This window comes from Oncorhynchus nerka, linkage group LG15 (assembly GCF_034236695.1).
Source record: "Oncorhynchus nerka isolate Pitt River linkage group LG15, Oner_Uvic_2.0, whole genome shotgun sequence".
NCBI classification, from domain to species: Eukaryota; Metazoa; Chordata; class Actinopteri; order Salmoniformes; family Salmonidae; genus Oncorhynchus; species Oncorhynchus nerka.
In genome coordinates, this window is record NC_088410.1 from 94,667,293 (window position 1) to 94,687,159 (window position 19,867).

General features: G+C 55.3%; 1 protein-coding gene across 1 annotated transcript in view; it reads left to right on the top strand.

Annotated features, from left to right (window-relative positions):
- LOC115117405 (anti-Muellerian hormone type-2 receptor) overlaps window positions 1-19,867 on the top strand; it is a 31,537-nt gene extending 11,670 nt beyond the window's left edge. Inside the window, exons 4-10 of the mRNA XM_029645881.2 lie at window positions 365-483; window positions 562-783; window positions 1,103-1,217; window positions 15,722-15,879; window positions 18,422-18,572; window positions 19,037-19,164; window positions 19,711-19,867. Of these exons, the coding sequence (XP_029501741.2) occupies window positions 365-483; window positions 562-783; window positions 1,103-1,217; window positions 15,722-15,879; window positions 18,422-18,572; window positions 19,037-19,164; window positions 19,711-19,821 (1,004 nt within the window). The 3' untranslated portion in view covers window positions 19,822-19,867. The remainder of the gene's footprint in view (window positions 1-364; window positions 484-561; window positions 784-1,102; window positions 1,218-15,721; window positions 15,880-18,421; window positions 18,573-19,036; window positions 19,165-19,710) is intronic.

The following is a 19,867-nucleotide window of genomic DNA, read 5'->3' on the forward strand; positions in this document are numbered from 1 at the left end:
CTTAATGGCTGGCTGACTGACTGGCTGGCTGACTTAATGACTGGCTGACTGGCTGACTGAATGGCTGACTGACTGGCTGACTGACTGACTGGCTGACTGACTGGCTGACTGACCACCTGCACGCCCCAACACTAATGCAACACTGTATCAGTAAGTCAATTTGTCTAAAATATCGGAGTCTATTTGTTTATATTGTATTTTACCATAGGGTGAATCCTAACCTCCCGAAGAATCAAACATTTACTTAGTTATGCACTGATGTCAATGGGAGACTAAGTGAAAATGCGACCCTATCCTAAATTAGGATACACCCGCGCATTAACAGTAAATGGCTGAACATGAATTCTCTCCACCCGCCTCTTAGATGACAAGCAGCATCTATCTCTGCCAGAGGAATCTCTGACCTCACTGTGCTCATGCCACACATCAAAACAGTCTGATATGGACCTGACCAGCATGGAACTACAACAGGAAAGTATTCACGTAGGTCACTGGACATTGTGGGCATTCTGTGTACCTCTTCTCATTTCAGATTGATTCATTGATTTATTGATATTTCAGATTGTGGGTAGTGGTCACTTTGCGTCGGTGTGGCAAGGAAGTTACCAAGGAACTACGGTGGCTGTGAAGGTGTTCCCCACCTGGTGCAGACAGGAGTTCACAGTAGAGAGGGAAGTGTACGGTCTACCACACCTGGTGCATGCTGGGATTGCTCACTTCCTGGGAGCTGGCAGGAAGTCAGATAGCGGAGACTGTGTCCTGCTCCTGGAGCTAGCCACATGCGTGAGTAACACTGTTTACATAGAGAGACGACGTCAAATACCTCTTATAAGACATGAAGGTTCATACATGCTTATTACAACAAGTTATAAAGTCTTATAACCAGATGCTTTAATACGTAGTGTTACCATAGTAATTGTCTGATTCTCTAGCTTGGTTTGACATAAATCCTCATTCTGCTTCCTGTCCAAAGTTCAAAGTTCAAAGGCCAGGCTTCATGTTTATTGTTTGTTTAAATACTGATGTACGTTACGGTCATTTTAACTAGATAACCACACGAACGTGACACAAGGAAAAACTCTTGACTTGTCTTTCTATCCAGGGCTCTCTCAGCTCTTTCCTGTCCAAGAACAGCAGTGACTGGACGACAACACTGAAGCTGGCCCAGTCTCTGTCTGAGGGACTGGCTTACCTCCATTCTGACTTCTACAGGCATGGTGTGTATGGGCCATCATCATCAACAACATCATTATCATCATCATTATTATAAATCATCAACATCATCGTTATTGTTATCATCATTATTGTCATTATCATCATCGACATCATCATTATTATCATCATCATCTTCTGGCTGTGCTGGGTAGAAAGGAACCAGGCTCTGAGAGGTGGCCAGTCCTCTTCTGGCTGTGCTGGGTAGAAAGGAACCAGGCTCTGAGGGGTGGCCAGTCCTCTTCTGGCTGTGCTGGGTAGAAAGGAACCAGGCTCTGAGGGGTGACCAGTCCTCTTCTGGCTGTGCTGGGTAGAAAGGAACCAGGCTCTGAGGGGTGGCCAGTCCTCTTCTGGCTGTGCTGGGTAGAAAGGAACCAGGCTCTGAGAGGTGGCCAGTCCTCTTCTGGCTGTGCTGGGTAGAAAGGAACCAGGCTCTGAGAGGTGGCCAGTCCTCTTCTGGCTGTGCTGGGTAGAAAGGAACCAGGCTCTGAGGGGTGACCAGTCCTCTTCTGGCTGTGCTGGGTAGAGAGGAACCAGGCTCTGAGGGGTGGCCAGTCCTCTTCTAGCTGTGCTGGGTAGAAAGGAACCAGGCTCTGAGGGGTGGCCAGTCCTCTTCTAGCTGTGCTGGGTAGAAAGGAACCAGGCTCTGAGAGGTGGCCAGTCCTCTTCTGGCTGTGCTGGGTAGAAAGGAACCAGGCTCTGAGAGGTGGCCAGTCCTCTTCTGGCTGTGCTGGGTAGAAAGGAACCAGGCTCTGAGAGGTGGCCAGTCCTCTTCTGGCTGTGCTGGGTAGAAAGGAACCAGGCTCTGAGAGGTGGCCAGTCCTCTTCTGGCTGTGCTGGGTAGAAAGGAACCAGGCTCTGAGAGGTGGCCAGTCCTCTTCTGGCTGTGCTGGGTAGAAAGGAACCAGGCTCTGAGGGGTGACCAGTCCTCTTCTGGCTGTGCTGGGTAGAAAGGAACCAGGCTCTGAGGGGTGACCAGTCCTCTTCTGGCTGTGCTGGGTAGAAAGGAACCAGGCTCTGAGAGGTGGCCAGTCCTCTTCTGGCTGTGCTGGGTAGAAAGGAACCAGGCTCTGAGGGGTGACCAGTCCTCTTCTGGCTGTGCTGGGTAGAAAGGAACCAGGCTCTGAGAGGTGGCCAGTCCTCTTCTGGCTGTGCTGGGTAGAAAGGAACCAGGCTCTGAGAGGTGGCCAGTCCTCTTCTGGCTGTGCTGGGTAGAAAGGAACCAGGCTCTGAGGGGTGACCAGTCCTCTTCTGGCTGTGCTGGGTAGAAAGGAACCAGGCTCTGAGAGGTGGCCAGTCCTCTTCTGGCTGTGCTGGGTAGAAAGGAACCAGGCTCTGAGGGTGGCCAGTCCTCTTCTGGCTGTGCTGGGTAGAAAGGAACCAGGCTCTGAGGGTGACCAGTCCTCTTCTGGCTGTGCTGGGTAGAAAGGAACCAGGCTCTGAGAGGTGGCCAGTCCTCTTCTGGCTGTGCTGGGTAGAAAGGAACCAGGCTCTGAGGGGTGACCAGTCCTCTTCTGGCTGTGCTGGGTAGAAAGGAACCAGGCTCTGAGAGGTGACCAGTCCTCTTCTGGCTGTGCTGGGTAGAAAGGAACCAGGCTCTGAGGGGTGGCCAGTCCTCTTCTGGCTGTGCTGGGTAGAAAGGAACCAGGCTCTGAGAGGTGGCCAGTCCTCTTCTGGCTGTGCTGGGTAGAAAGGAACCAGGCTCTGAGAGGTGGCCAGTCCTCTTCTGGCTGTGCTGGGTAGAAAGGAACCAGGCTCTGAGGGGCCAGTCCTCTTCTGGCTGTGCTGGGTAGAAAGGAACCAGGCTCTGAGGGTGGCCAGTCCTCTTCTGGCTGTGCTGGGTAGAAAGGAACCAGGCTCTGAGGGTGGCCAGTCCTCTTCTGGCTGTGCTGGGTAGAAAGGAACCAGGCTCTGAGAGGTGGCCAGTCCTCTTCTGGCTGTGCTGGGTAGAAAGGAACCAGGCTCTGAGAGGTGGCCAGTCCTCTTCTGGCTGTGCTGGGTAGAAAGGAACCAGGCTCTGAGAGGTGGCCAGTCCTCTTCTGGCTGTGCTGGGTAGAAAGGAACCAGGCTCTGAGAGGTGGCCAGTCCTCTTCTGGCTGTGCTGGGTAGAAAGGAACCAGGCTCTGAGAGGTGGCCAGTCCTCTTCTGGCTGTGCTGGGTAGAAAGGAACCAGGCTCTGAGGGGTGACCAGTCCTCTTCTGGCTGTGCTGGGTAGAAAGGAACCAGGCTCTGAGGGGTGACCAGTCCTCTTCTGGCTGTGCTGGGTAGAAAGGAACCAGGCTCTGAGAGGTGGCCAGTCCTCTTCTGGCTGTGCTGGGTAGAAAGGAACCAGGCTCTGAGGGTGACCAGTCCTCTTCTGGCTGTGCTGGGTAGAAAGGAACCAGGCTCTGAGAGGTGACCAGTCCTCTTCTGGCTGTGCTGGGTAGAAAGGAACCAGGCTCTGAGGGGTGGCCAGTCCTCTTCTGGCTGTGCTGGGTAGAAAGGAACCAGGCTCTGAGGGGTGACCAGTCCTCTTCTGGCTGTGCTGGGTAGAAAGGAACCAGGCTCTGAGAGGTGGCCAGTCCTCTTCTGGCTGTGCTGGGTAGAAAGGAACCAGGCTCTCAGGGGTGGCCAGTCCTCTTCTGGCTGTGCTGGGTAGAAAGAACCAGGCTCTGAGGGTGACCAGTCCTCTTCTGGCTGTGCTGGGTAGAAAGGAACCAGGCTCTGAGAGGTGGCCAGTCCTCTTCTGGCTGTGCTGGGTAGAAAGGAACCAGGCTCTGAGAGGTGGCCAGTCCTCTTCTGGCTGTGCTGGGTAGAAAGGAACCAGGCTCTGAGAGGTGGCCAGTCCTCTTCTGGCTGTGCTGGGTAGAAAGGAACCAGGCTCTGAGAGGTGGCCAGTCCTCTTCTGGCTGTGCTGGGTAGAAAGGAACCAGGCTCTGAGGGGTGACCAGTCCTCTTCTGGCTGTGCTGGGTAGAAAGGAACCAGGCTCTGAGAGGTGGCCAGTCCTCTTCTGGCTGTGCTGGGTAGAAAGGAACCAGGCTCTGAGAGGTGGCCAGTCCTCTTCTGGCTGTGCTGGGTAGAAAGGAACCAGGCTCTGAGGGGTGGCCAGTCCTCTTCTGGCTGTGCTGGGTAGAAAGGAACCAGGCTCTGAGAGGTGGCCAGTCCTCTTCTGGCTGTGCTGGGTAGAAAGGAACCAGGCTCTGAGAGGTGGCCAGTCCTCTTCTGGCTGTGCTGGGTAGAAAGGAACCAGGCTCTGAGAGGTGGCCAGTCCTCTTCTGGCTGTGCTGGGTAGAAAGGAACCAGGCTCTGAGGGTGACCAGTCCTCTTCTGGCTGTGCTGGGTAGAAAGGAACCAGGCTCTGAGAGGTGGCCAGTCCTCTTCTGGCTGTGCTGGGTAGAAAGGAACCAGGCTCTGAGGGTGACCAGTCCTCTTCTGGCTGTGCTGGGTAGAAAGGAACCAGGCTCTGAGAGGTGGCCAGTCCTCTTCTGGCTGTGCTGGGTAGAAAGGAACCAGGCTCTGAGGTGACCAGTCCTCTTCTGGCTGTGCTGGGTACCAGGCTCTGAGAGGTGGCTCCTTCTGGCTGTGCTGGGTAGAAAGGAACCAGGCTCTGAGGGGTGACCAGTCCTCTTCTGGCTGTGCTGGGTAGAAAGGAACCAGGCTCTGAGAGGTGGCCAGTCCTCTTCTGGCTGTGCTGGGTAGAAAGGAACCAGGCTCTGAGGGGTGACCAGTCCTCTTCTGGCTGTGCTGGGTAGAAAGGAACCAGGCTCTGAGAGGTGGCCAGTCCTCTTCTGGCTGTGCTGGGTAGAAAGGAACCAGGCTCTGAGGGGTGACCAGTCCTCTTCTGGCTGTGCTGGGTAGAAAGGAACCAGGCTCTGAGGGTGACCAGTCCTCTTCTGGCTGTGCTGGGTAGAAAGGAACCAGGCTCTGAGGGTGACCAGTCCTCTTCTGGCTGTGCTGGGTAGAAAGGAACCAGGCTCTGAGAGGTGGCCAGTCCTCTTCTGGCTGTGCTGGGTAGAAAGGAACCAGGCTCTGAGAGGTGGCCAGTCCTCTTCTGGCTGTGCTGGGTAGAAAGGAACCAGGCTCTGAGGGTGACCAGTCCTCTTCTGGCTGTGCTGGGTAGAAAGGAACCAGGCTCTGAGAGGTGGCCAGTCCTCTTCTGGCTGTGCTGGGTAGAAAGGAACCAGGCTCTGAGGGGTGACCAGTCCTCTTCTGGCTGTGCTGGGTAGAAAGGAACCAGGCTCTGAGGGTGGCCAGTCCTCTTCTGGCTGTGCTGGGTAGAAAGGAACCAGGCTCTGAGGGGTGACCAGTCCTCTTCTGGCTGTGCTGGGTAGAAAGGAACCAGGCTCTGAGGGTGGCCAGTCCTCTTCTGGCTGTGCTGGGTAGAAAGGAACCAGGCTCTGAGGGTGACCAGTCCTCTTCTGGCTGTGCTGGGTAGAAAGGAACCAGGCTCTGAGGGGTGACCAGTCCTCTTCTGGCTGTGCTGGGTAGAAAGGAACCAGGCTCTGAGAGGTGGCCAGTCCTCTTCTGGCTGTGCTGGGTAGAAAGGAACCAGGCTCTGAGGGTGACCAGTCCTCTTCTGGCTGTGCTGGGTAGAAAGGAACCAGGCTCTGAGAGGTGGCCAGTCCTCTTCTGGCTGTGCTGGGTAGAAAGGAACCAGGCTCTGAGAGGTGGCCAGTCCTCTTCTGGCTGTGCTGGGTAGAAAGGAACCAGGCTCTGAGGGGTGGCCAGTCCTCTTCTGGCTGTGCTGGGTAGAAAGGAACCAGGCTCTGAGAGGTGGCCAGTCCTCTTCTGGCTGTGCTGGGTAGAAAGGAACCAGGCTCTGAGAGGTGGCCAGTCCTCTTCTGGCTGTGCTGGGTAGAAAGGAACCAGGCTCTGAGGGTGACCAGTCCTCTTCTGGCTGTGCTGGGTAGAAAGGAACCAGGCTCTGAGAGGTGGCCAGTCCTCTTCTGGCTGTGCTGGGTAGAAAGGAACCAGGCTCTGAGGGGTGGCCAGTCCTCTTCTGGCTGTGCTGGGTAGAAAGGAACCAGGCTCTGAGAGGTGGCCAGTCCTCTTCTGGCTGTGCTGGGTAGAAAGGAACCAGGCTCTGAGAGGTGGCCAGTCCTCTTCTGGCTGTGCTGGGTAGAAAGGAACCAGGCTCTGAGGGGTGACCAGTCCTCTTCTGGCTGTGCTGGGTAGAAAGGAACCAGGCTCTGAGGGTGGCCAGTCCTCTTCTGGCTGTGCTGGGTAGAAAGGAACCAGGCTCTGAGAGGTGGCCAGTCCTCTTCTGGCTGTGCTGGGTAGAAAGGAACCAGGCTCTGAGGGTGGCCAGTCCTCTTCTGGCTGTGCTGGGTAGAAAGGAACCAGGCTCTGAGGGGTGACCAGTCCTCTTCTGGCTGTGCTGGGTAGAAAGGAACCAGGCTCTGAGAGGTGGCCAGTCCTCTTCTGGCTGTGCTGGGTAGAAAGGAACCAGGCTCTGAGAGGTGGCCAGTCCTCTTCTGGCTGTGCTGGGTAGAAAGGAACCAGGCTCTGAGGGGTGACCAGTCCTCTTCTGGCTGTGCTGGGTAGAAAGGAACCAGGCTCTGAGAGGTGGCCAGTCCTCTTCTGGCTGTGCTGGGTAGAAAGGAACCAGGCTCTGAGGGGTGACCAGTCCTCTTCTGGCTGTGCTGGGTAGAAATGAACCAGGCTCTGAGGGGTGACCAGTCCTCTTCTGGCTGTGCTGGGTAGAAAGGAACCAGGCTCTGAGGGGTGACCAGTCCTCTTCTGGCTGTGCTGGGTAGAAAGGAACCAGGCTCTGAGGGGTGGCCAGTCCTCTTCTGGCTGTGCTGGGTAGAAAGGAACCAGGCTCTGAGGGGTGACCAGTCCTCTTCTGGCTGTGCTGGGTAGAAAGGAACCAGGCTCTGAGGGGGACCAGTCCTCTTCTGGCTGTGCTGGGTAGAAAGGAACCAGGCTCTGAGAGGTGGCCAGTCCTCTTCTGGCTGTGCTGGGTAGAAAGGAACCAGGCTCTGAGGGGTGACCAGTCCTCTTCTGGCTGTGCTGGGTAGAAAGGAACCAGGCTCTGAGAGGTGGCCAGTCCTCTTCTGGCTGTGCTGGGTAGAAAGGAACCAGGCTCTGAGAGGTGGCCAGTCCTCTTCTGGCTGTGCTGGGTAGAAAGGAACCAGGCTCTGAGGGGTGGTCAGTCCTCTTCTGGCTGTGCTGGGTAGAAAGGAACCAGGCTCTGAGAGGTGGCCAGTCCTCTTCTGGCTGTGCTGGGTAGAAAGGAACCAGGCTCTGAGGGGTGGCCAGTCCTCTTCTGGCTGTGCTGGGTAGAGAGGAACCAGGCTCTGAGGGGTGACCAGTCCTCTTCTGGCTGGCTGTGCTGGGTAGAAAGGAACCAGGCTCTGAGAGGTGGCCAGTCCTCTTCTGGCTGTGCTGGGTAGAAAGGAACCAGGCTCTGAGAGGTGGCCAGTCCTCTTCTGGCTGTGCTGGGTAGAAAGGAACCAGGCTCTGAGGGGTGACCAGTCCTCTTCTGGCTGTGCTGGGGGTGAGAGAAGGAACCAGGCTCTGAGGGGTGGCCAGTCCTCTTCTGGCTGTGCTGGGTAGAAAGGAACCAGGCTCTGAGGGGTGACCAGTCCTCTTCTGGCTGTGCTGGGTAGAAAGGAACCAGGCTCTGAGGGGTGACCAGTCCTCTTCTGGCTGTGCTGGGTAGAAAGGAACCAGGCTCTGAGAGGTGGCCAGTCCTCTTCTGTGCTGGGTAGAAAGGAACCAGGCTCTGAGGGGTGACCAGTCCTCTTCTACCTGTGCTGGGTAGAAAGGAACCAGGCTCTGAGAGGTGGCCAGTCCTCTTCTGGCTGTGCTGGGTAGAAAGGAACCAGGCTCTGAGAGGTGGCCAGTCCTCTTCTGGCTGTGCTGGGTAGAAAGGAACCAGGCTCTGAGGGGTGGCCAGTCCTCTTCTGGCTGTGCTGGGTAGAAAGGAACCAGGCTCTGAGAGGTGGCCAGTCCTCTTCTGGCTGTGCTGGGTAGAAAGGAACCAGGCTCTGAGGGGTGGCCAGTCCTCTTCTGGCTGTGCTGGGTAGAGAGGAACCAGGCTCTGAGGGGTGACCAGTCCTCTTCTGGCTGTGCTGGGTAGAAAGGAACCAGGCTCTGAGAGGTGGCCAGTCCTCTTCTGGCTGTGCTGGGTAGAAAGGAACCAGGCTCTGAGAGGTGGCCAGTCCTCTTCTGGCTGTGCTGGGTAGAAAGGAACCAGGCTCTGAGAGGTGGCCAGTCCTCTTCTGGCTGTGCTGGGTAGAAAGGAACCAGGCTCTGAGAGGTGGCCAGTCCTCTTCTGGCTGTGCTGGGTAGAAAGGAACCAGGCTCTGAGGGGTGGTCAGTCCTCTTCTGGCTGTGCTGGGTAGAAAGGAACCAGGCTCTGAGAGGTGGCCAGTCCTCTTCTGGCTGTGCTGGGTAGAAAGGAACCAGGCTCTGAGGGTGGCCAGTCCTCTTCTGGCTGTGCTGGGTAGAAAGGAACCAGGCTCTGAGGGGTGACCAGTCCTCTTCTGGCTGTGCTGGGTAGAAAGGAACCAGGCTCTGAGAGGTGGCCAGTCCTCTTCTGGCTGTGCTGGGTAGAAAGGAACCAGGCTCTGAGAGGTGGCCAGTCCTCTTCTGGCTGTGCTGGGTAGAAAGGAACCAGGCTCTGAGAGGTGGCCAGTCCTCTTCTGGCTGTGCTGGGTAGAAAGGAACCAGGCTCTGAGGGTGACCAGTCCTCTTCTGGCTGTGCTGGGTAGAAAGGAACCAGGCTCTGAGGGGTGACCAGTCCTCTTCTGGCTGTGCTGGGTAGAAAGGAACCAGGCTCTGAGGGGTGACCAGTCCTCTTCTGGCTGTGCTGGGTAGAGAGGAACCAGGCTCTGAGGGGTGACCAGTCCTCTTCTGGCTGTGCTGGGTAGAAAGGAACCAGGCTCTGAGGGGTGGCCAGTCCTCTTCTGGCTGTGCTGGGTAGAAAGGAACCAGGCTCTGAGGGGTGACCAGTCCTCTTCTGGCTGTGCTGGGTAGAAAGGAACCAGGCTCTGAGGGGTGACCAGTCCTCTTCTGGCTGTGCTGGGTAGAAAGGAACCAGGCTCTGAGAGGTGACCAGTCCTCTTCTGGCTGTGCTGGGTAGAAAGGAACCAGGCTCTGAGGGGTGACCAGTCCTCTTCTACCTGTGCTGGGTAGAAAGGAACCAGGCTCTGAGAGGTGGCCAGTCCTCTTCTGGCTGTGCTGGGTAGAAAGGAACCAGGCTCTGAGAGGTGGCCAGTCCTCTTCTGGCTGTGCTGGGTAGAAAGGAACCAGGCTCTGAGGGGTGGTCAGTCCTCTTCTGGCTGTGCTGGGTAGAAAGGAACCAGGCTCTGAGAGGTGGCCAGTCCTCTTCTGGCTGTGCTGGGTAGAAAGGAACCAGGCTCTGAGGGGTGGCCAGTCCTCTCTGGCTGTGCTGGGTAGAGAGGAACCAGGCTCTGAGGGTGACCAGTCCTCTTCTGGCTGTGCTGGGTAGAAAGGAACCAGGCTCTGAGAGGTGGCCAGTCCTCTTCTGGCTGTGCTGGGTAGAAAGGAACCAGGCTCTGAGAGGTGGCCAGTCCTCTTCTGGCTGTGCTGGGTAGAAAGGAACCAGGCTCTGAGAGGTGGCCAGTCCTCTTCTGGCTGTGCTGGGTAGAAAGGAACCAGGCTCTGAGGGGTGACCAGTCCTCTTCTGGCTGTGCTGGGTAGAAAGGAACCAGGCTCTGAGGGGTGGCCAGTCCTCTTCTGGCTGTGCTGGGTAGAAAGGAACCAGGCTCTGAGGGGTGACCAGTCCTCTTCTGGCTGTGCTGGGTAGAAAGGAACCAGGCTCTGAGGGGTGACCAGTCCTCTTCTGGCTGTGCTGGGTAGAAAGGAACCAGGCTCTGAGAGGTGGCCAGTCCTCTTCTGGCTGTGCTGGGTAGAAAGGAACCAGGCTCTGAGGGGTGACCAGTCCTCTTCTACCTGTGCTGGGTAGAAAGGAACCAGGCTCTGAGAGGTGGCCAGTCCTCTTCTGGCTGTGCTGGGTAGAAAGGAACCAGGCTCTGAGAGGTGGCCAGTCCTCTTCTGGCTGTGCTGGGTAGAAAGGAACCAGGCTCTGAGGGGTGGTCAGTCCTCTTCTGGCTGTGCTGGGTAGAAAGGAACCAGGCTCTGAGAGGTGGCCAGTCCTCTTCTGGCTGTGCTGGGTAGAAAGGAACCAGGCTCTGAGGGGTGGCCAGTCCTCTTCTGGCTGTGCTGGGTAGAGAGGAACCAGGCTCTGAGGGGTGACCAGTCCTCTTCTGGCTGTGCTGGGTAGAAAGGAACCAGGCTCTGAGAGGTGGCCAGTCCTCTTCTGGCTGTGCTGGGTAGAAAGGAACCAGGCTCTGAGAGGTGGCCAGTCCTCTTCTGGCTGTGCTGGGTAGAAAGGAACCAGGCTCTGAGAGGTGGCCAGTCCTCTTCTGGCTGTGCTGGGTAGAAAGGAACCAGGCTCTGAGAGGTGGCCAGTCCTCTTCTGGCTGTGCTGGGTAGAAAGGAACCAGGCTCTGAGGGGTGGTCAGTCCTCTTCTGGCTGTGCTGGGTAGAAAGGAACCAGGCTCTGAGAGGTGGCCAGTCCTCTTCTGGCTGTGCTGGGTAGAAAGGAACCAGGCTCTGAGGGGTGGCCAGTCCTCTTCTGGCTGTGCTGGGTAGAGAGGAACCAGGCTCTGAGGGGTGACCAGTCCTCTTCTGGCTGTGCTGGGTAGAAAGGAACCAGGCTCTGAGAGGTGGCCAGTCCTCTTCTGGCTGTGCTGGGTAGAAAGGAACCAGGCTCTGAGAGGTGGCCAGTCCTCTTCTGGCTGTGCTGGGTAGAAAGGAACCAGGCTCTGAGAGGTGGCCAGTCCTCTTCTGGCTGTGCTGGGTAGAAAGGAACCAGGCTCTGAGGGGTGACCAGTCCTCTTCTGGCTGTGCTGGGTAGAAAGGAACCAGGCTCTGAGGGGTGACCAGTCCTCTTCTGGCTGTGCTGGGTAGAAAGGAACCAGGCTCTGAGGGGTGGCCAGTCCTCTTCTGGCTGTGCTGGGTAGAAAGGAACCAGGCTCTGAGAGGTGGCCAGTCCTCTTCTGGCTGTGCTGGGTAGAAAGGAACCAGGCTCTGAGAGGTGGCCAGTCCTCTTCTGGCTGTGCTGGGTAGAGAGGAACCAGGCTCTGAGGGGTGACCAGTCCTCTTCTGGCTGTGCTGGGTAGAAAGGAACCAGGCTCTGAGAGGTGGCCAGTCCTCTTCTGGCTGTGCTGGGTAGAAAGGAACCAGGCTCTGAGAGGTGGCCAGTCCTCTTCTGGCTGTGCTGGGTAGAGAGGAACCAGGCTCTGAGGGGTGACCAGTCCTCTTCTGGCTGTGCTGGGTAGAAAGGAACCAGGCTCTGAGAGGTGGCCAGTCCTCTTCTGGCTGTGCTGGGTAGAAAGGAACCAGGCTCTGAGAGGTGGCCAGTCCTCTTCTGGCTGTGCTGGGTAGAAAGGAACCAGGCTCTGAGAGGTGGCCAGTCCTCTTCTGGCTGTGCTGGGTAGAAAGGAACCAGGCTCTGAGGGGTGACCAGTCCTCTTCTGGCTGTGCTGGGTAGAACGGAACCATGCTCTGAGAGTTGACCAGTCCTCTTCTGGCTGTGCTGGGTAGAAAGGAACCAGGCTCTGAGAGGTGGCCAGTCCTCTTCTGGCTGTGCTGGGTAGAAAGGAACCAGGCTCTGAGAGGTGGCCAGTCCTCTTCTGGCTGTGCTGGGTAGAAAGGAACCAGGCTCTGAGGGGTGACCAGTCCTCTTCTGGCTGTGCTGGGTAGAAAGGAACCAGGCTCTGAGGGGTGGCCAGTCCTCTTCTGGCTGTGCTGGGTAGAAAGGAACCAGGCTCTGAGAGGTGGCCAGTCCTCTTCTGGCTGTGCTGGGTAGAAAGGAACCAGGCTCTGAGGGGTGACCAGTCCTCTTCTGGCTGTGCTGGGTAGAAAGGAACCAGGCTCTGAGAGGTGGCCAGTCCTCTTCTGGCTGTGCTGGGTAGAAAGGAACCAGGCTCTGAGAGGTGGCCAGTCCTCTTCTGGCTGTGCTGGGTAGAAAGGAACCAGGCTCTGAGGGGTGACCAGTCCTCTTCTGGCTGTGCTGGGTAGAAAGGAACCAGGCTCTGAGGGGTGGCCAGTCCTCTTCTGGCTGTGCTGGGTAGAAAGGAACCAGGCTCTGAGAGGTGGCCAGTCCTCTTCTGGCTGTGCTGGGTAGAAAGGAACCAGGCTCTGAGAGGTGGCCAGTCCTCTTCTGGCTGTGCTGGGTAGAAAGGAACCAGGCTCTGAGAGGTGGCCAGTCCTCTTCTGGCTGTGCTGGGTAGAGAGGAACCAGGCTCTGAGGGGTGACCAGTCCTCTTCTGGCTGTGCTGGGTAGAAAGGAACCAGGCTCTGAGAGGTGGCCAGTCCTCTTCTGGCTGTGCTGGGTAGAAAGGAACCAGGCTCTGAGAGGTGGCCAGTCCTCTTCTGGCTGTGCTGGGTAGAAAGGAACCAGGCTCTGAGGGGTGACCAGTCCTCTTCTGGCTGTGCTGGGTAGAAAGGAACCAGGCTCTGAGAGGTGGCCAGTCCTCTTCTGGCTGTGCTGGGTAGAAAGGAACCAGGCTCTGAGAGGTGGCCAGTCCTCTTCTGGCTGTGCTGGGTAGAAAGGAACCAGGCTCTGAGAGGTGGCCAGTCCTCTTCTGGCTGTGCTGGGTAGAAAGGAACCAGGCTCTGAGGGGTGACCAGTCCTCTTCTGGCTGTGCTGGGTAGAACGGAACCATGCTCTGAGAGGTGACCAGTCCTCTTCTGGCTGTGCTGGGTAGAAAGGAACCAGGCTCTGAGAGGTGGCCAGTCCTCTTCTGGCTGTGCTGGGTAGAAAGGAACCAGGCTCTGAGAGGTGGCCAGTCCTCTTCTGGCTGTGCTGGGTAGAAAGGAACCAGGCTCTGAGGGGACCAGTCCTCTTCTGGCTGTGCTGGGTAGAAAGGAACCAGGCTCTGAGGGGTGGCCAGTCCTCTTCTGGCTGTGCTGGGTAGAAAGGAACCAGGCTCTGAGAGGTGGCCAGTCCTCTTCTGGCTGTGCTGGGTAGAAAGGAACCAGGCTCTGAGGGGTGACCAGTCCTCTTCTGGCTGTGCTGGGTAGAAAGGAACCAGGCTCTGAGAGGTGGCCAGTCCTCTTCTGGCTGTGCTGGGTAGAAAGGAACCAGGCTCTGAGAGGTGGCCAGTCCTCTTCTGGCTGTGCTGGGTAGAAAGGAACCAGGCTCTGAGAGGTGGCCAGTCCTCTTCTGGCTGTGCTGGGTAGAAAGGAACCAGGCTCTGAGGGGTGACCAGTCCTCTTCTGGCTGTGCTGGGTAGAAAGGAACCAGGCTCTGAGGGGTGGCCAGTCCTCTTCTGGCTGTGCTGGGTAGAAAGGAACCAGGCTCTGAGAGGTGGCCAGTCCTCTTCTGGCTGTGCTGGGTAGAAAGGAACCAGGCTCTGAGGGGTGACCAGTCCTCTTCTGGCTGTGCTGGGTAGAGAGGAACCAGGCTCTGAGGGGTGACCAGTCCTCTTCTGGCTGTGCTGGGTAGAAAGGAACCAGGCTCTGAGAGGTGGCCAGTCCTCTTCTGGCTGTGCTGGGTAGAAAGGAACCAGGCTCAGAGGTAGCCAGTCCTCTTCTAGCTGTGCCAGGTGGAGATTATAACAGTACATGGCCATTAAGGCCAGATCGTTCTTCAAGATGTTTAAACATTCATAGATAACCAGCAGGGTCAAATAATAATCACAGTGGTTGTAGAGGGTGCAACAGGTCAGCACCTCAGGAGTAAACGTCAGTAGGCTTTTCATAACCGAGCATTCAGAGGTCGAGACAGCAGGTCAGGTAGAGAGATAGAGGGGGGGGGTCGAAAACAGCAGGTCCGGGACAAAGTAGCACAGGTCAGGGTTCCATAGCCGCAGGCAGAACAGCAGAAACTGGATCAGCAGCACGACCAGGTGGACTGGGGTGGGGACAGCCAGGAGTCGTCAGGTCAGGTAGTCCTGAGGCATAGTCCTCGGGCTCAGGTCCTCTGGGTTGAGGCAGAGAGAGAGGTGGGAGAATTAGAGGGAGCATACATAAGATCACACAGGACACGAGATAAGACAGGAGAATTACACCAGATAGGACTTACTGACCCTAGCCCCCCAGCACATAGACTATTCCAACATAGATACTGGAGACAGAGACAGGGGGGGGGGGCCTGTGGCCTTGTCCGACGATACCCCCGTACAGGGCCAACCAGGCAGGATATAACCCCACCCACTTTTCCATAGCACAGCCCTAACACCACTAGAGGGATATCTTCAACCACCAACCTACTACCCTGAGACAATTGTCTTATTTATTTATTTATTTACTGATAGCCAGGGGCACACCTCCAGATCAGAGGCAGTAGGGATGGCGAGGGATGTTCTCTTGATAAGTGCGTGAATTGGACCATTTTCCTGTCAAAATGTAACGAGTACTTTTATGTGTGTCAGGGGAAAATGTATGGAGTAAAAAGTACATTATTTTATTTAGGAATGTAGCGGAGTAAAAGTTGCCAAAATATAAATAGTAAAGTAAAGTACAGATACCCCCAAAAACGACATAAGTAGTACTTTTAAGTATTTTTACTTAAGTACTTTTCCCCACTGTGGGAGATCACCAGTAAGCCAGTGACTCAGCCCCTGTAATAGGGTCAAAGGAAGAGAATCCCAGTGGAAAGAGGGGAGCCGGCCAGGCAAAGACAGCAAGGATGGTTCGTCGCTCCAGTGCCTGTTCACCTTCACACCCCTGGGCCAGACTACACTCAATCATAGGACCCACTGAAGAGATGAGTCTTCAGTAAAGACTTAAAGGTTGAGACTGAGTCTGCGTCTCTTACATGGATAGGCAGACCATTCCATAAAAATTAAGCTCTATAGGAGAAAGCCCTGCCACCAGCTGTTTGCTTAGAAATTCTAGGGACAATTAGGAGGCTTGGGTCTTGTGACCATAGTGTACGTGTAGATATGTACGGCAGGACCAAATCGTAAAGATAGATAGGAGCAAGGCCATGTAAAGCTTTGTAGGTTAACAGTAAAACGTTTAAATCAGCCCTTGCTTTGACAGGAAGCCAGTGTAGGGAGGCTAGCACTGGAGTAACATGATAACATGACAGGAAGCCAGTGTAGAGAGGCTAGCACTGGAGTAACATGATCCAATTTTGTGGTTCTAGTCAAGATTCTAGCCGCCGTATTTAGCACTAACTGAAGTTTATTTAGTGCTTTATCCGGGTAGCCGGAAAGTAGAACATTGCAGTAGTCTAACCTAGAAGTGACAAAGCATGGATTAATTTGGATTAGCTTTTCTGCATCATATGTGGACCTCACAGTTTAGACAACATACTGGGAAAAAGCTCCAAAGCCCCACTGCAGTTTCTCCTGACCACGTGACCTGCCCAGGAAGACCTTCTCCTGCCCCACTACAGTTTCTCCTGACCATGTGACCTGCCCAGGAAGACCTTCTCCTGCTCTCACCATGTGGTCAGGAATAACGCCTGACCCCAATCCTATATGTCCTTTGTCAGCGGCTGTACAGTGTGTGTTTGTGTGTGTCTGATGTCTGTGTTCTCAGGGGTGCACAAGCCAGCGGTGGCCCACAGAGATCTCAGTAGTAACAACGTGCTAGTGAGGGACGATGGTACCTGTGTCCTGTGTGACTTTGGCTCTTCCACCATCCTGCGCTCGTGCGCCGGTCCACACAGCTGGCAGCGCTACATGGTTAACGTACAGGTGGGCCTGTCTTTCCCCCAACCCCAGCTCCTTCTTTCCCCCAACCCCGGCTCCTTCTTTCCCCCAACCCCGGCTCCTTCTTTCCCCCAACCCCGGCTCCTTCTGTCCCCCAACCCCGGCTCCTTCTGTCCCCCAACCCCGGCTCCTTCTTTCCCCCAACCCCGGCTCCTTCTGTCCCCCAACCCCGGCTCCTTCTGTCCCCCAACCCCGGCTCCTTCTTTCCCCCAACCCCGGCTCCTTCTGTCCCCCAACCCCGGCTCCTTCTTTCCCCCAACCCCGGCTCCTTCTTTCCCCAACCCCGGCTCCTTCTTTCCCCCAACCCCGGCTCCTTCTTTCCCCCAACCCCGGCTCCTTCTGTCCCCCAACCCCGGCTCCTTCTGTCCCCCAACCCCGGCTCCTTCTTTCCCCCCAACCCCAACCCCGGCCCCCAACCCCGCTCCTTCTTTCCCCCAACCCCGGCTCCTTCTGTCCCCCAACCCCGGCTCCTTCTTTCCCCCAACCCCGGCTCCTTCTTTCCCCCAACCCTGGCTCCTTCTTTCCCCCAACCCGGCCCCTTCTGTCCCCAACCCCGGCTCCTTCTGTCCCCCAACCCCGGCTCCTTCTGTCCCCCAACCCCGGCTCCTTCTGTCCCCCAACCCCGGCTCCTTCTGTCCCCCAACCCCGGCTCCTTCTTTCCCCCAACCCCGGCTCCTTCTTTCCCCCAACCCCGCTCCTTCTTTCCCCAACCCCGGCTCCTTCTTTCCCCCAACCCCGGCTCCTTCTGTCCCCCAACCCCGGCTCCTTCTGTCCCCCAACCCCGGCTCCTTCTGTCCCCCAACCCCGGCTCCTTCTGTCCCCCAACCCCGGCTCCTTCTTTCCCCCAACCCCGGCTCCTTCTTTCCCCCAACCCCGGCTCCTTCTGTCCCCCAACCCCGGCTCCTTCTTTCCCCCAACCCCGGCTCCTTCTTTCCCCCAACCCCGGCTCCTTCTTTCCCCCAACCCCGGCTCCTTCTGTCCCCCAACCCCGGCTCCTTCTTTCCCCCAACCCCCGGCTCCTTCTTTCCCCCAACCCCGGCTCCTTCTTTCCCCCAACCCCGGCCCCTTCTGTCCCCCAACCCCGGCTCCTTCTGTCCCCCAACCCCGGCTCCTTCTGTCCCCCAACCCCGGCTCCTTCTGTCCCCCAACCCCGGCTCCTTCTTTCCCCCAACCCCGGCTCCTTCTTTCCCCCAACCCCGGCTCCTTCTTTCCCCAACCCCGGCTCCTTCTTTCCCCCAACCCCGGCTCCTTCTGTCCCCCAACCCCCCGGCCCTTCTGTCCCCAACCCCGCTCCTTCTGTCCCCCAACCCCGGCTCCTTCTGTCCCCCAACCCCGGCTCCTTCTTTCCCCAACCCCGGCTCCTTCTGTCCCCCAACCCCGGCTCCTTCTGTCCCCCAACCCCGGCTCCTTCTTTCCCCCAACCCCGGCTCCTTCTTTCCCCCAACCCCGGCTCCTTCTTTCCCCAACCCCGGCTCCTTCTGTCCCCCAACCCCGGCTCCTTCTGTCCCCCAACCCCGGCTCCTTCTTTCCCCCAACCCCGGCTCCCTTCTACTTCTTTAGGATGTTTTCTCAGTTTATTGAACATGTAGAGAGAGTGACAGAGATAGATTCTATCCCTCCTATCAAAACAATGCTGGTATATAATGCCAGAGGCTGTGGAACCTTAACTGCTACACCACCCAGTCTCTCATTTTAATAGCAACAACATGTTTTCAAATCAAATCAAATGTATTTGTCACATACACATGGTTAGCAGATGTTAATGCGAGTGTAGCGAAATGCTTGTGCTTCTAGTTCCGACAATGCAGTAATAACCAACAAGTAATCTAACCGAAACAATTCCAAAACTACTACACAAGTGTAAAGGGATAAAGAATATGTACATAAAGATATATGAATGAGTGATGGTACAGAACGGCATAGGCAAGATGCAATAGATGGTATCGAGTACAGTATATACATATGAGATGAGTAATGTAGGGTATGTAAACAAAGTGGCATAGTTAAAGTGGCTAGTTATACATGTATTACATAAAGATGCAGTAGATGATATAGAGTACAGTATATACATATACATATGAGATGAGTAATGTAGGGTATGTAAACAAAGTGGCATAGTTTAAAGTGGCTAGTGATATAGTATATAGAGTACAGTATATAGAGTACAGTATATACATATACATATGAGATGAGTAATGTAGGGTATGTAAACAAAGTGGCATAGTTTAAAGTGGCTAGTGATATAGTATATAGAGTACAGTATATACAGTACAGTATATACAGTACAGTATATAGAGTACAGTATATACATATACAGTGGGGCAAAAAAGTTTTTAGCCAGTCTCTTATTTTAATAGCAACAACATGTTTTTGAAAGGCAACTTCTGTTTCTACTCTCTCCACAGGCCAGCGTCCAGGCAGTGAGATGATCCTGTTGTTGTTATTGTTGATAATGATGTTGTCGTTGCAGTAGATCATACACACGCGGTGTTCAGTTTAGTGCAACCTTTCTCCTCTCCATCTACAGAGCCAGGTGGGGACGTTGTGCTATATGGCCCCCGAGCTCCTGGATGGCTGCGTGAACCTGAGCAGTGGCTGGTGTCTCATTCAGGGAGACGTCTACTCCTTAGGAACGCTGCTTTGGGAGCTGCTGATGCGCTGCTCAGACCTTTTCATAGGTAGGCTATATATCAAACCGGGGGGGGTTCAAAATTGTATTTTAAATATTTATAGAGCGTTTCCTTGAGCCTTCCTGGAGTGCCAGGTTGGCTGTGTTTGCACTTTTGGGACTATGGCATCTCTTCCGTTGCTAGTTAGTTAATTAATTAATTATGTTTCACTGTTAGCTAGCCAAGCGCATGTGAGATTTGGTTCTGAGATAATTCAATCTCTTAAGAGTTCTCAGTGTTTATCATAATCATTGGGTTATCCTAAGGTTATCCTAAGGTTACCCTAAGCTCGCTTGTGGTCTCAAAGCGCACTGCCCACAAATGTTTGTCAATGGGAGACTACCCCCTAACCCTAACACTAACCCTATGCCTGCGTCTCCCCCTGCAGTCTGCCCGGTGTCAGATAAAACTGTCTTATGAAGAGTTACATCGCCAACCCAAACCATAACCCTAACCTCTGTCTCCGCCTGCAGGCTGCCCAGTGCCAGAACACAGACTGCCTTATGAAGAGGAGCTAGGGGCCAGTCCTTCTTTAGAGCAGCTCATAGTCCATGTATCTGAGAGAAGGGAACGTCCTTCAGTACCCAAACACTGGCAACAGGTAGGTTATTTCTCTAGGAACTACTCAGTTTCAAGTATTTGTCTGACCTGACTGACCTGACTGACCTGACTGACCTGTCTGACCTGACTGACGTGACTGACCTGTCTGACCTGTCTGACCTGACTGACCTGACTGACCTGACTGACCTGTCTGACCTGACTGACCTGTCTGACCTGTCTGACCTGACTGACCTGTCTGACCTGTCTGACCTGTCTGACCTGACTGACCTGTCTGACCTGACTGACCTGTCTGACCTGTCTGACCTGACTGACCTGTCTGAACTGACTGACCTGACTGACCTGACTGACCTGACTGAGTTACTAGAAGATAGGAAACAAACAAACACATCATTCCCAGGTTATTACTGTCTAACTACTGTTGTTGTATAAAGTATTAGAGGTGATGACTGTCTACCCTGGGGGGCGAGTTTCCCCAAAACATTAAGATTATCTTTAGCTCAAAGACCACCTGGAAATAATGACAGTTAGGTGAAGCATGTTACACTATGTTTTTAGGAAACTGATTAATATGGGTTGTCTGTTGCAGGGCTTGCATGACATTCTGTTGGACAGTTGGGACCATGACTCAGATGCCAGACTGACAGCCCAGTGTGCCAGGGACAGACTAGTGTCTCTACCCCCCTGTTGCTCCATATGATATATATATACAGTGCCTTGCGAAAGTATTCGGCCCCCTTGAACTT